The sequence below is a fragment of the Phyllostomus hastatus genome, unplaced genomic scaffold (genome assembly GCF_019186645.2).
Source record: "Phyllostomus hastatus isolate PE091 unplaced genomic scaffold, TTU_PhHast_1.1 phas_contig_109, whole genome shotgun sequence".
Lineage (NCBI taxonomy): Eukaryota > Metazoa > Chordata > Mammalia > Chiroptera > Phyllostomidae > Phyllostomus > Phyllostomus hastatus.
In genome coordinates this window covers 20,011-34,902 of record NW_025333518.1, presented here as the reverse complement: position 1 = coordinate 34,902, position 14,892 = coordinate 20,011, and the positions used below count along the sequence as shown (strand labels likewise).

The 14,892-nt window shown below is 34.9% G+C and overlaps 1 protein-coding gene across 1 annotated transcript; it reads right to left on the bottom strand.

Annotated features, from left to right (window-relative positions):
• Positions 1-9,132: 9,132 nt before the first annotated feature.
• LOC123816814 (olfactory receptor 10AG1-like) lies at positions 9,133-10,074 on the bottom strand. The gene has a single exon (XM_045836016.1). It carries the CDS (start codon positions 10,072-10,074, stop codon positions 9,133-9,135), a length of 942 nt encoding a protein of 313 aa, XP_045691972.1.
• Between the last annotated feature and the right edge of the window lie 4,818 nt (positions 10,075-14,892).

Here is a 14,892-nt window from a genome sequence, read left to right as displayed (position 1 = left end):
AGGTCTTTCTGTATGTCTTATTGCAGAGTTCAAGACAAAATTACCTGGAAATATAATTATTACTCATGACTTCCTGAAATCTTAAGATAATTTGTCTATTCATTCAACAAAGAGGCATCATGACTCATTATGTTGTAGTAATTTCTGAGATTATAAGAATTTAAAGTTGATTAAAACATGATCCCTAACCTCAGCAATCTTACAGACTAGTGGAGAGGCAAGTATTAGGGATGCATGTGGGAAAAGAAGACATTATGAAATAAGGGGGTTTCCATCTGAAAGCTAATGAAAGTATACATATGGTTTATACTTTATACAAGCATAAAAATTGAATAAAGGTTTAATGAAAAACTAAAGCAAGATTTACTTTATGTTTACTTTCTAGTAATAAAAGAGATGACTTTCTACATTCTAGAGGTGAGAGAATCTTATCATTGAAATTCCAAATAGACATATTAAATTGTTTTAAGGATTTAGGAATAGATACCATGAAGTCAATACAAAAGTAGTTTGGGAAAAAGATTAATATTTTAGATGACATATCTAAAATAGACAAAGAACAGTAAGTTATTAACAAATGAAAGAACAAACCAAAAGCAAAGTGGGTAAATCACATAAACAGGCAAATAAAAGAAGAATCAATAGAAGTGGCAAAAAAAAGTATAAGATGCTGAAACTCACCTGCACACAGAAAAATAGAAATTGAAGAGCTTCCTTCCTGCAGTATTACCTTGAATTTTTGAAAGTCAATCAAATTGTATAGATGCTACAGTCTCCTCTCATTTTTAATAACTGATAAATAATGCTTAGCAAATATATAAATTGAATCTGTCATGAGACAGAAATATCTGCTTATTAAAATATGCCCACACATTTATACTTAAAACTAGTTTCCAAGAATACTGAAGTACATGATTTTCTAACCACTTTGCTGTACATTTGAAACTAATATAGCATAATACTGAATGTAAACTGTAATTGAAAAGTTAACATTAAAAAAGAATACTGATAGAATGGTAACATTATCATGGATCTTTATCATATGAAAATATTTATCAGACTATTACAGAACTGAATTAAGTCCCACACCTTTTGGTCATCAAAAGGACATTGCTGAGTATGAGAATTACATAGGAGAACTTTTAAAAGACTGAGTTTTCACACCACCAAAGCCCAGTTCAGAATCGCACATATGAATGCACTTCCTGAGTTACCTTTTTAACAAGAGAGCCCTTCAATTCATGCTCTGGGCTGTGGAGCCTCTCCCTGTCCTCTGCACACTGATGCCATCTCTGTGGACACAGAGAGCAGCTTAACACATGCAGCATCACTGGACATCAGACTTCCCATGTGACCAGCTCTGGCTGTGCTTAAAGGAAACCTGATTCATCTGTCTTTCATAAAAATATTACCTTTCAAATTGTTGGGAATTTCAAAATGAATATGAATGTCCTGTAACATAAAGAACTCTGAATCTTTTTGTATTGTTGTTCAATTACAGTTGTCCCCATTTTCCCTCCATTACTGTCCCCTGCCTTACCCACCCCCACCTCCACATTCAATCCCCCCATTATCTTTGTCCATGGTCCTTTATACATGTTCCTTGACAACCCTTTCCCTTCTTTCCCCGTTATCCCCTCCTCCCTCCCCTCTGGTTTCCTTAATTGTAAACAGAGACCCAAAATATTCATTGCCAGAAGAACTTGTCCTATTAACAAACGAATGGCAAATCTACATCTTGATGAGAGAGAAAACTATATATGAATTATTTAGATAAATATTTTCTAGTTTGTGTTTCACAGCAATAAAAGTGAAATAGCCTTTAGAACATCATCATTCCTAGTCAGTTACACTGGTCTGTCTTCACACAGCATTGTTAAACTTCAGGTTACTGGCAGGATGGAGAACAATTTCATGTCTATAGTTTATGTTTTGAGTCCATCGTTTCAATTGCTGAACAAAGCTGGTCACATGAGTACAGACATAGACAAATACTCTCTGAGGTAAGGACAAAGTAGCAAAGTTGAGACCTATCAGTTTCATGACCAATTTATTTTTATGTCCACATCTATTGATATAGATAACAATATAGGTGCTATTCATTTTGTTCTTTATAATTTCTGGTTTGTTGTTAATTTTCTATAACAAAATGTATAACTTTTAAAATAAGAAGAGAAAAATATTATGCCTCAAATTTTAAGAGCCAGTTGATGATGTGGACACATATAAAGCACATTCACAAATACCCAAGATGTGTGTATTTTACTCCAAAATTGCTGGATATATTTACCTGTGAAAAATGCAGTTTGTTCTATTAGTCTAAGTCATATGAAAATACTCAAAGACATATAAAGATCCTCTCATGAGCCATTGTCTCCCCTGCTTTGCCTGTCTGGAAGCTTCTCTGCTTCCTCAAGATGAAAAAATAGAGTTGCTTTCTCCTTCAAATCTCAGAAGTTGTGGTGATGGTTCATTATAGCACTCAACACCTTGTCCCACACTTATCTCATCTTATTCATTTTTGTATCCTCAGTGCTGGTAATAATAATAATAATAATAATAATAATAATAATAATAATAATTAGTCACTCATCACATATTAACTAAGAGGAAAAGAAGGGAAAAGGAGGCAAAAGAGAATAAACTATGGAAGAGAATATAAAAGAGAAATGGGAAAGTAGGAATACATTAAAGAGCAAAGAAAGAGAAATAGACATAAAATCCAAAGACTTACTTTGGGAGTCTGGGATCTACCCCTTATTAACCATAACATTAATTTATCTCTTTGTGTGTCAATTTTTCACCTATTAAAAGGAGGAATAAATATGCTACATTTAGGACTGCTGTGAAAATTAAATCATTTTAAACTTAACTGTTACTGTTGTTATGCGAGTATACTGTTCCCATGCAAGAATCATTAAGAAAAGTTTCAAAAACTGCCTCTTAAGGCAAAAGTTCTGAAAAGTCACTGTAACCAAGTGAGGAGACAAGGAGGACATGGGAAACAAGAATAAGTATCAAAAAGGCCATTAGATTAAAAAAATTAAGCAAGCTATTAAAAATATTTAATATAAAGATTGAATTATTGTTTAGTTTGCTTGTTTGTTTTGTGGGATTTATTGTCCATACATTTCATTAACTCATTTGCTAAAGACATATTCCAATGCATGAAAAACTTACTCCTTCTAAACTTGAGTGACTGAGTGTAGAGTTCTCCAGGAAACAGGAAACTTAATTTAAACCCAGTTCATTATTCAACTTTGTAGGATGTTGTGCCTCACTAGTTTTATGATTTATTTTTCTATCCATAATGCTGGCCAGTATTAGATATTATAAAGCATTTGTTGAGTGCAAGAAGGGGGTGTGACAAGAGAAAAGGAGAGAAGAGATGGGAGAAGAGGAGAGGAGGGAGGGAGGGGAGAAAGAAAGGTGAGACAGAGAGGAAAAGAGAAAAAAGGGGGAAGAGTAAATGACTCTTTCTTAGTCATTTAAGAAAAAATTTTAAGTAGGTGTGTCATAGTATTTCCAATAAGCGTTGTATGTGAAATCCAAACTTTCTATCAAATTCATTGTTGATTATGGCTTTTAGGCTAAAGTGCAGGGGAAAATACTGACAAATGAATAACTGACAGGTTGCTTTTACAATTAGTCAGGAAAAGAAATTATTCTGGCCCAACTCAATATTGATGGTTATAAACTACTGTCTTGTTATGAGTTGATGCTTTGTCAATTCAATAATACTTAAAATCCATTAGGATTTCTTTAATCCAGAATCATGGTTATATAAATTTACTGTAAATAAATCAAAGTGTTTCCAGAAATGGAAATGCTGAAGTAAAACCTAAAAGAAGAAAACTGTGCTTCTATATACTAATGCTAACCACATCCTGTTTGTCTAAGACTTTGCATCCCAGCCTACTGTTTCAACTAAGAATCCCAGATAGTAGACACATGCATGTCTTATTTAAAAGAAACCTGATTTTGGAGAAATGGGGAAGATTTCAGTAGCTCTAGCACATTTCTGTTTTCATGGCACTCATAGAAATCTATGTATTTTAAGTGTTTATGTAGAAATTGATCTGATTGCCTTGGTACAGCTCCTAAGAACATGATCACTATTTCTAAAGCTAGGAAAGCAAATCCAATTACCAAACCATCAGCAGTTGATTAAAGGTCTCTTGGATAAGGAACCCCTTGAAGGCAATTCTTCAAGCCTTATTTCAGAGCTGAGCCTTAGAGTTTGGTCCCTGGGACTTGCCCTGCCTTCTCCCATCATTTGTGTAGAAGCTCACATCTAGCACCAGAAGAGTCAGGGAGAGATGTTGCCTTTGTGGTTCACTCTGCCAAGAAATTCTCAGTCCCACTCCTCAACTCCTTTAATTCTCACAACATAGAGATGAGTTTTACTCACGTGGGCAACTCACCTCTGTGCTATTTCCTCCAGGGAAGAGAAATTAATCTAAAGAGTCTTTGCCAAGATGGCAACCAACTACCTCTCCCTTCACATTTTGAAAAGGGTTAGAATTCATCTACAAGACTGGGATAATCATCAGACTACAGCCATAACCTGGATTCTTCATTTCTTTGTTTTTCTGATAAATGTTCATTGAACATCTAAGAGTACCAGGCAGTGCTGTTCAATGATAAAAATAAAAATAACTATTGAGTGACATATGCTAGGCCTTGTGTTAAATACATGATATAATAACAGTACCCATTGTGATGGGTACTATTATTATTCCCATTTTACAAATGAGGAAACTGAGGCACTGTGAGTTTAGGTAAATCACCCAGGATCAGGAATGAGTAATGGCAGGACTGAAATTTAAACACAAGTAGTCCTCTACAGCCCAGATAGTGTCCCTGCTCTCATGTTATAAGCATTCAATTAATTAGAAAAGAGAATGTGGTGAGCACTATAAAACAATCAAGAGTTCTAAGTCTTTGTAATATAAACAGGGGTGGAGGTAGAATGTTCAGGGAAGGTATTCTGAAGGAAGTAATGAAGCTGTAGCCAAAAAAATTACCCAAAGTCTACATTAGATAAGTAAGAGAGGGTGTGGGAAGATTAACAAATTTGGGAATTGAGCTGTGCTGCATCTCTTGGTGAATTGTGCATAAGGTACCTGTGTGAGCCCACTTGGTGCATTTGTGATTCCACCTTGTTATGAGGTAACCCAATCCATCATGCTTTTCCAAACATATACTCAAGTACACTACACACTTGCACTGTTAACTATCAACTAGATAGAAATTACTTGGGCAGAAGAGTGATGATGCATCAAACAACTGAGAAACCCCAGTTATAACTGGCTCACTAACATGAGTAACAGCTTAGTTAAAGCACACAGACATTGGATAAATGCAAATCCACTCTAATCTAAGCTGTGCCATGTATATGCTTTCTTAACTTGAAATTAGTTACTTATTTCTTCTTGGCCTCAATTTATCTCATCTCCAAAGTGGAACTAATAACACATGCCATTGTTTTAAGAATTAAATAGATAAAATATTTAAACAGTTAAAAAATAGACAACAAATAACAGCCATATGTTTACTAGCTTAAAAAAACAGCATCTCCCTGGCTAGCATAGCTCAGTGGATTGAGCGTGGGCTGGGAACCAAAGTGTCCCAGGTTCGATTCCCAGCCAGGGCACATGCCTGGGTTACAGGCCATGACCCCCAGCAACCACACATTGATGTTTCTCTCTCTTTCTCTCTCTCTCTCTCTCTCTCTCTCTCTCTCTCTCTCTCTCTCTCTCTCTATCTCTATCTCTATCTCCCTCCCTTCCCTCTCTAAAAATAAATAAATAAAATCTTAAAAATTAAAAAAAAAGAAAAAACAGCATCTCAACTTTGAGATGAAATTTCCACTAGAACTTTGAGAGTGTATTTTCAGGTGGTGAAAGAAATCTACCTTCTCAGACAATCATGAATTACTTCCCCTCGCAGAATAATTAAACAGTCCCTCTCTCCCTGGAGCTGCATGCTCTGCAGGCCTTCAGCGCAGAAGCCTGCAGCTGTGCCTTGGGTGAATTCTTTGGGCTCAGGCACCCTTCCTGGTGGTGCTTCACAGCTGATGTTGGTGTTTCTGGTTCATAACATTTTTTTTTTGTTGCTATTTAATTTAAAGACTACATGCAAACAGTAACTAGGGAAATGGAGTGACTATGTTATTATCACACCAAAAAAAAAGACTTTTAGACAAAAATTGTTACAAGAGAAAAGGCAAGACAACATATAATGATAAAAATATCAATCCATAAAAGAGAGATATTATAAACAAAAATGTAAAAATTGACAGATTAAAGGGAGACTAGACAGTTCTACAATAAGAGTTACAGATTTCAATATCCAATTTTCAATAATGTATACAATAACTAGAAATAAGATCAATAAGGGAATAGGGTATTTAAACAACACTATAAACCAACTAGAACTGAAATATGTATGACCCAAACATACTGGAATACATGTTCTTCTCAAGTGAACATGACAAATTCTTCAGGCTCAGCTACAGGTTAGGTCACTAAACAAAGTTCGATAAATTTAAAATGATTGAATCATCTAGAGTATCTATTCCCACTGCAAAGGAATGAAATTAGAAAGTAATAACAGAAAGGAAACTGAAAAATTCACCAATATGTAGAAATGCCACAACTTACTGTTAAACAACCAATGTTGTTTACTAGCCATATGACAAAACACAAAGGAAATAGGAAAATATCTTGAGACAAATGTGAATGAAAATACAACACACCAAAACTAAGGGAATGAGCAAACAGCAGTCCCCAGAGGAAAATTTATGTCTGTGAATACCTATGCTGTAAAACAAAAGGATCTCACCTTGATAAATAAGAAAAAGAAGAAAATATTAAACTAAAAGCAAGTGGAAGGAATAAAATAACTATTAGAATAGAAAAGTGAAATACAGAATAGAAATAATAGAACCAACCAAACTAAAGCTTGGTTCTTTGAAAAACTTGACAAATATTTAGGAAAATTAATCAAGAACAGCAGAGATGACACTAATTATTAAAATGAGGAATGAAAGCAACAATATTACCAGCAAAGTTATAGAGATTTTTAAAGTAAGAAAATAGTAAGCAACCTAAGTGCCCAGCAGTAACTGAGTGGAAAAGAAAAACTATGGTACATTTATACAATGAAATACTAGACAGCAGAAAGAAGGAGCTCCTACTCTTAGTGACAGTATGGATGGAACTGGAGAGCATTATGCTAAGTGAAATGAGTCAGGCAGTGAAAGACAAATACCATATGATCTCACCTAAAAGTGGAACCTATTCAACAAAACAAACAAGCAAGCAAAATAGAACCAGAGACATTGAAATAAAGAACAAACTGACAGTTACTAGAGGGGAGAGGAAGAGGAATAACGGGGGAAAATAGGGGAAGGTCTATCAAGAAACATGTATGGAGGACACATGGACAGAGTCAAGGGGGTGGATTGGATTGTGGGAGGCAGGGACAGGTAGGGCAGGGGCCTGTGGTGGGATGAAAATGGAGACAACTGTACTTGAACAACAATAAAAAAGTATCTATTAGAGATATTAATATTTTTAAATGTTTTTCTTTTTGTTATCTCTTCTCTCTCAAACATTTTTTCTATATTATACAGGAAGGGCAATGAAAATGAAGGACTTTTCAATTTCTGTCTCAGTTCTTCCCACTTATGATAGTTCAGGGTTATGCAATTTCTGCTTGGGAATTTTCTTGCAATTTTTTGTTATTACATTTTTTTTTCTTTTTTTCCCCTGTATGCACTGATTTCCATTAGATTTTTATAGTTTCTGATAGCTGCATTTTCTTAGAATCTTGGTGATTCATTAATTGCTTACTTTGCTCTCAGCCAAAATTGATTCTTTTCCTAGGTTTCTATCAGGGTGGTTCATACATCATCTGGGAGAAAGTAATACTAATCTTGTCTACTTATGTGGAGTGAATCATTCCCATGTAAATGTAAGCAAAATTGACATGTTTTTTAATGGGGAAAAAAACTTTAAGAACTTTGCAAGCTTCATTACATTCTTTTAAACTCTGAGAGTTGGTGACAGGTCCTGATCCTGCAGAGACCTGTTGCCTGTTTGTGTCAAGGGCTCATTAGCCAAGCACACGAGTTGGAAAATAACATCCACAGAAGAACGGCACTCACACTCACAATGAATCAAATTTATTTTCTGCTTTGTATGATTGCATAAATACCACAGGTTTATTGTAATACACTGCTGAATTTCAGTTAAACAAAGAAAATTAATAAAATGATTTACTCTGAGATTCTCATAGTTAACATCAATGATTATATTCTTCTCGATCATTTCTGATGTGTGTGCATACTTGGTGCACAAAGTATGAGTGTGATACCTGTGTTTTTATAGGAGGTGCTCACTTTTATGCACATTTATTTCCCTTCCCTTAGATTTCCTCTTCTGTTTATCATCTCTAGGAAAATATACTTAAAAACAGTAACTTGTGAACATTCCCATAAGTACTCCAAGCTCTTCTTATTATAAGCAAATATTTTAATAACAATAGTTGTTCTATCATATCAGTGGATTATATTATATAAAATATTTAATTTGATATACACATAAACCCTGCCTAACACTCACTGGTATCATCATAGCAACATCATTTATTGTAGAAAACTACATTCCTAATGAAAGATGTTTTTCTTCTCTGACAACATAATTTCTTTATCAAGTCATTGCTAGGCCTAAATAGACATAAAATGTTAATTAATATTCCATTACCAATCTGGTTTTAAAAATTTCTGTGACAAATTATGAAAATGAGTGACATAGTTTCCAATATATGCTATAGCAGAGACTATATTACAATCGAATCCATTACATTGATCCTTGTCAAAAATTCTTACTGAAAAGGAACATTTCACAATAAAATTATACCACTCACCTAAGAGTGATTCACTATTTCTGGACACATGTACAACTTTTCAACTGAAGACAGAAAGTCTCTCAAAGTTTTAACTAACTTTTAATATGGAAATAGATAAATTGATTTTAAGATAAACAGCTGTTGAAATTTTATTAAAGATCTGTGAGACATCAATCAATGCCTGTAAATAGGCTCACCTTTTATAAGTGAAGTAGATTATTTACATAGCAGTTTCTTCAGTGCCTTTATGACATCCTTGTTTCTTAGACTGTATATCATGGGGTTAAATAAGGGCGTCGCGATGGTGTAGAAAAGAGAAAGCACTTTGTCAGTTCCTGCTGAGTCTTGGGTCTTGGGTCTTAAATAAGTGATAGTGGCCGATCCAAAGAACAGTGTCACCACTATAAGATGAGATGAGCAGGTGGAGAAGGCTTTGGCCCGACTTGTGGCTGATGGCAGTTTAAGAACTGTAGAGATGATTTTGCCGTAGGAGGCAAGGATTGACAGAAATGGAACTGTGACAAACAGCACAGCGACTATGTAGACCATCATTTCATTGACAGTGGTGTTCCCACAGGCCAACTTGATTATTGGGGGGATGTCACAGAAGAAGTGGTTGATGAGGTTAGAACCACAAAAGGACAGAGAGAAAATCTGGAATGTCTGCCCTATTTGGACTGGAATGCCACCCATCCAAGAGCCAGCCACCAGCTGGACACAGACCTTGTGGTTCATAACTAGAGGATAGTGCAGAGGGTGACAAATGGCCACATAGCGGTCATAGGCCATCACAGCCAGAAGGAAACACTCAGTGGCTCCCAGCATGAGGAAGAAGCACATTTGTGCAGCACAGGCAACTAAAGATATTCTTCTTCTCTGGGTCCAAAGATTCGTGAGCATTCTGGGGAGAATAACTGACACATAGCAGATTTCCAAAAAGGAAAAATTGCCCAACAAAAAATACATTGGGGTCTGGAGAGCAGGGTCTAGTTTCGTTATTAGAAATACAGTGCCATTGCCTATCAATATCATGATATAGACGATTAAGAATAATCCAAATAGAAACCACTGGAGATGGGGAACATCAGCAAAGTCCAGGAGAACAAATTGCATCAGTTCAGTCATATTTCCCTCTGGTGGCTTTTCTTGGTGCTTCATCTGTGGACAGAGGAAATTAACAGTGTGCTTTTATTTTTACCCTCATGGATGAGTGCCTCTTCTTTAAATTGTATCTGGATGTGAAGATTGGTTTTCAAGATCACTGCAATGGTTTCTAATTAATACATTTCTCATTTTCTCAGTATAGACATTACAGATTATCACTGTAAAATTCCCTTAAATTATTTTTAAGATCATTGTTCATACTTTCTGAATACAGCCCAGAATAAACCAAACTATGTCCTGCTCAACACAGACACTGGAGAAATTGGGAGTTGCTGAACACAGACCCACAGCTTGGCCATGTAATCTCCCTTTTCGTGAATTATGCTTCTTGACAATCCAGCTCTGTATTAAAAATTGTCTTCCTGTACTTGAACAACAATAAAAATCAAAAGTATTTAATAAAAAAGTCTCCCTTATACTTTTTCAACTGCCTATTGCAAACCTTCATTTCTCTTCCATCATTTGATTACCTTGAACATACATGTCCTTATTATACAGTTCATATTATTAGGTAGTTGACAGAGAGAGAGAGAGAATTTTATGGCACATAGTAGAATAAAACAAATTATTTTTAGTAGAAAACTGAGTGGGGAATATAAGAGGGTTCTATCTGGAAAATCTGCCTGGGAACACAGACATGGAGAGAAGCAGGAAAGAGGAAACCCTGGACACACAGAACTGGCCTAGAATGTGGGAGCTCACCTGTGTGCACGTGTGTGGCAGGGGGAAATGTCTTACCTGGGATGTTTACCGCATGTGCTGAGTGCCCCTCCACTATCTCTGTAGTTCTTTAGAAAGAACACTTTAGGTGAGCATTTCTAAACTCCCTTTTTTTTAGACATAAAGATACTGACATTGATTAATGGCAGATACTTTGATCATTTGCACAAAAGTTCTTTTTTTCCCAATGTATTGCTATTTTAATTTGGATAGCTTAAGAAAATTGGAACATTTGCACAAAAGTTTTATGATGACAAGTCAGAGCCTAGGATTTCTTTTCTTAATTATTGGACTTGAGTGTGAATCCTAACTCCAAACTCTGTGAAATTAAGCAATTGCTTACATTTTCTAAGTTTTACTTCCAATAATATAGTAGGTAAAATTGCCTATCACTTTTAATCTGGTATTGGTTATGGTTTCATAATTATAAATATGAATATGAGTTATGTTCCTAACTTTTTATCCCTCAGAGTTGTAACACATCGCCTAGTAAAATTGTACTTAATAAGGTTATTGAGTTTCTTCTGTTGGTAATTACTTTTTCCCATTGTTTTCCATTCACTCCAGGACTGGAGTAAAGTGAGTGACACTCTTGGGTATACAATTTGAGAGGCACTGACTCACTTTCAAGGGTGGCTGATTCTGCCCTGTACCATCCTGAAGGTGTGGTCCTCCTTAGATATCGCATCCCAAGCATCTCTTGGCTCAAGATGTGGCTCAGCACTGCTTTTCATTTCTGTGTCCTGGTGTGTTTGAACCATGTCCTCCAAACAGAGGGTAACTATAGCGCCATGGATGAGGAATGTAATCCTACCAAGATGGACAGGATTTGAATTGTAGTTTCTCTACCTGCTGGCTGTGTGACCTCTCGCACATTGCTTAATACTCTGTGCCATAGTTCACTCGAGTTTATAATTGGCTAACCAACATATAAATACTTAGAATTGTAACATGAATTAATTCATTTAATGTATCCAAAAGCAACTTGAAGAAGTCCTGACATTTATAAACGTATTTATAAATACTAGCTATTATTGTTTTTATTACAAACTAAATTTTATTTTTCTAAATTTTACTCTGTGGTCTTCTAAACTGCATGAAAAAATACCCTCTAACTTACTTTATGTGTGCATCACATGTTTAATTTAGGACAGGAATGAGATCTTAAAGCAATCATCAGAGTGTTATAAAATTCTCCATGAATTTTCTGCCAATATTTTTGTTTGTATTCTTATCTCTAATCTGTGGACCTAATTCTAAGATTACTCATCACTCTCCAGCCCTTAGTGTTGCAATCTGGCTCCTTCCTTTTGGAAGCCTTTTCTCTTACTATCACTAAATGATCTGAGAGATGAGGACTGTGACTATTTTTCTACTTGAGACCAATATACATTTTAGAATATGCCTGGTTCCAAAACTAAGTAAAGCATGAAACACTTTTTAAGTGAAACCATTATTCTTACAAGGGAGAAAAGAATTAACATACCATGTAATCCAACTTTTAGAAAAGATTTTATTTATTTATTTTTAGAGGGGGAGGGAGAGAGAACGAGAGAGAGAGAGAGACATCTATGTGTGAGAGAAACATCAATTGGCTGCCTCTCCCACACCCCAACCAGGGACCTGGCTTGTAACCCAGGTATGTGCCCTGACTGGAATCAAACCAGTGACCTTTTGGTTCACAGGCTGGCACTCAACCCCCTGAGCCACACCAGCCAGGGTGTAATCCAGTTTTTAAGTATCATATTTATGAATGGTAGCATTTAATGTAAGTAATTTAACTTATTACTTCAATAAAGTGGCTTCTGTTGCTAAAGATATCTATATATATCTTTATTATATATATAAGATATATATAAGAAATATTATATATATATATATATATATATATATATATATATATATATACTTTGTAATGGCACAAACCCAATCTTTGGTGATAAAATCATAAATGTATAATATAAAATATGCAAAATTTGTGCATGGTTTTCTCTAGAGGAGAACAAGGTAGAAAAAATAGATTTACTTTTTTGTGCTTTAACAAGATTATCTAAATTACTATTCTTTCTTGTAAATGTTTAAGTTCTTATTATTCAAGGAAATCAAATTCAATCTTTAATAGTTTTATTTTAAATTCCAGCTTTCATTCCTTGGATAAATCCAAATAATTAAGGGAATGTTTTAATTTGTTACATATAAGAAGCTACCTAAGCTTCAGTTATATTTATATATTTGATATAAAAAGTCTAATTAAATCTTGAAATCAATAAAATACTTAAAATTTTATATTTAAAAAGGTACTTAATTTTGTCTTTTTCCTGTTAAAATAAATGTTCTTTGGATTCCCTAATGGCTGGACATTTATTTCATGGATCGTTTCACTTCAAATCTCCTATTATAATATCAAGCTGAATGCATAAATATTAAATTTATTTGCTATGTTGGCTGAAAATGAAGTTTTCTATAATATTATCTATACCTAGAAAATATTCTTCAATATTACAGTTTTCAGTATTGTGAAGTGATTTCACATCATTATTTATCATTTCAGTATACATTGTATTTAACAGAATTTCAATATGCAGGAGTTGCTTCACTACAATGACACATACCCTACTATAAGTTAAATATTCATTTTAAATTTAAAAACAAGTACTAAAGCTTAATATCAGTATAAAGTAGTTCACATTTACCTTTTTTATTTGTGATGTTGCCGATTTTTCTCACTATAGCGGGTTTAAATTTTTAAATTAATGTAGGTGAAAGCACTTGTTTCATGCACCTCAAAATAGTGTGTTCTTTTTAAACATAAGATGCTCTTTTAATAAAAGTTGTCATCTCTGCCCCAGGGATCTCTTCCACCTGACATATTTAAATTTTTAATTAAAACAATACTTTGGCACTGTCTGATTTGCTGTGTGTATTTTTTCCCTGAAAGCTCTCACTTTACCCAGAATTTTCCTTCCTCAATCTCTCTGTGGAGTAGAGTGTTGAGTGGACCTTATTTCTTAGACACAAAGAGCATGCTGAGCAATACTATTTGAGGCCATCCAATATTGACAAACATTCAATTTTTACCTTATTTAATATAAATGCTCTATATGGAGCTTCTGCTCCTATTAGATGGAAATCTTGAAGTTGTTCTTCTTACAAGGATTTAAAAAAAGATTGTATATATTTATTTATTTTAGAGAGATGGGAAGGGAGAGAGAGAGGGAGAGAAGCATCCATGTGCAAGGGACACATCAATTGGTGGCCTCTAGCTTGTCTCCAACTGGGGACCTGGCCTGTAACCCAGGCATGTGCCTTGACCGGAATGAAATCAGTGATCTTCTGGTTTTCAGGCTGGCATTCAATCCACTGAGCCACACCAGCCAAGGCGAACTTGTTTATTTTTTTTTAAAAACATTCTTTTCTAATAGGTTGCTTCATTGCTAAAAGCTGGCCCGTGTAACAGTTGTAATAAATGTTCTGAAGACAGGTATTATTTATATATACAAAACTAATGCATCTGTTTCTTCATGACCACCTGAGCAAACCTGAGATTTAACTGTTGAATGTATTTATTAAACATAGTTCAAAATTTAAAATTTTAACTCAAGATAAATATTAATAGGGAGAAAGTTTTTCCTTTTTTTAACAGTATCACCATCTTTTCCCAAATTTACCTAACAGCTTTAAGTTGTGAATACTTTCAAACTTTACTTCTAATCAAATGAGAATCTGGTGAAAGTCCAGCTGACATATGAGGAAAGATGCCAAGAGAATAGGCTTCAACTGTGGGAAAGACGTATTGTTTTCAGTGCTGACGTTGTTTAAGAATCTTGGGTTGGAACCAATTTCTCATGACAAAAACAGGATGCTGCTTCCTATTATTTAGTGAATGGTGATTTCTAGAGGTTTATGCTTATGAGGAAAATACATTTACAAGACAGGAAACTCCTATAGTCTTGTGACACCGGAAAGTGACTAGGAGAGTTTCTTACAAAATATCAGGAGTCATTTGCCATCAGGGAAGGCCAGGGAGGAGTGGGCAGTGAGACACCTCAGGGGACCAAGATGTGACACAGCACAGCACCAGAGTGAGGAGCA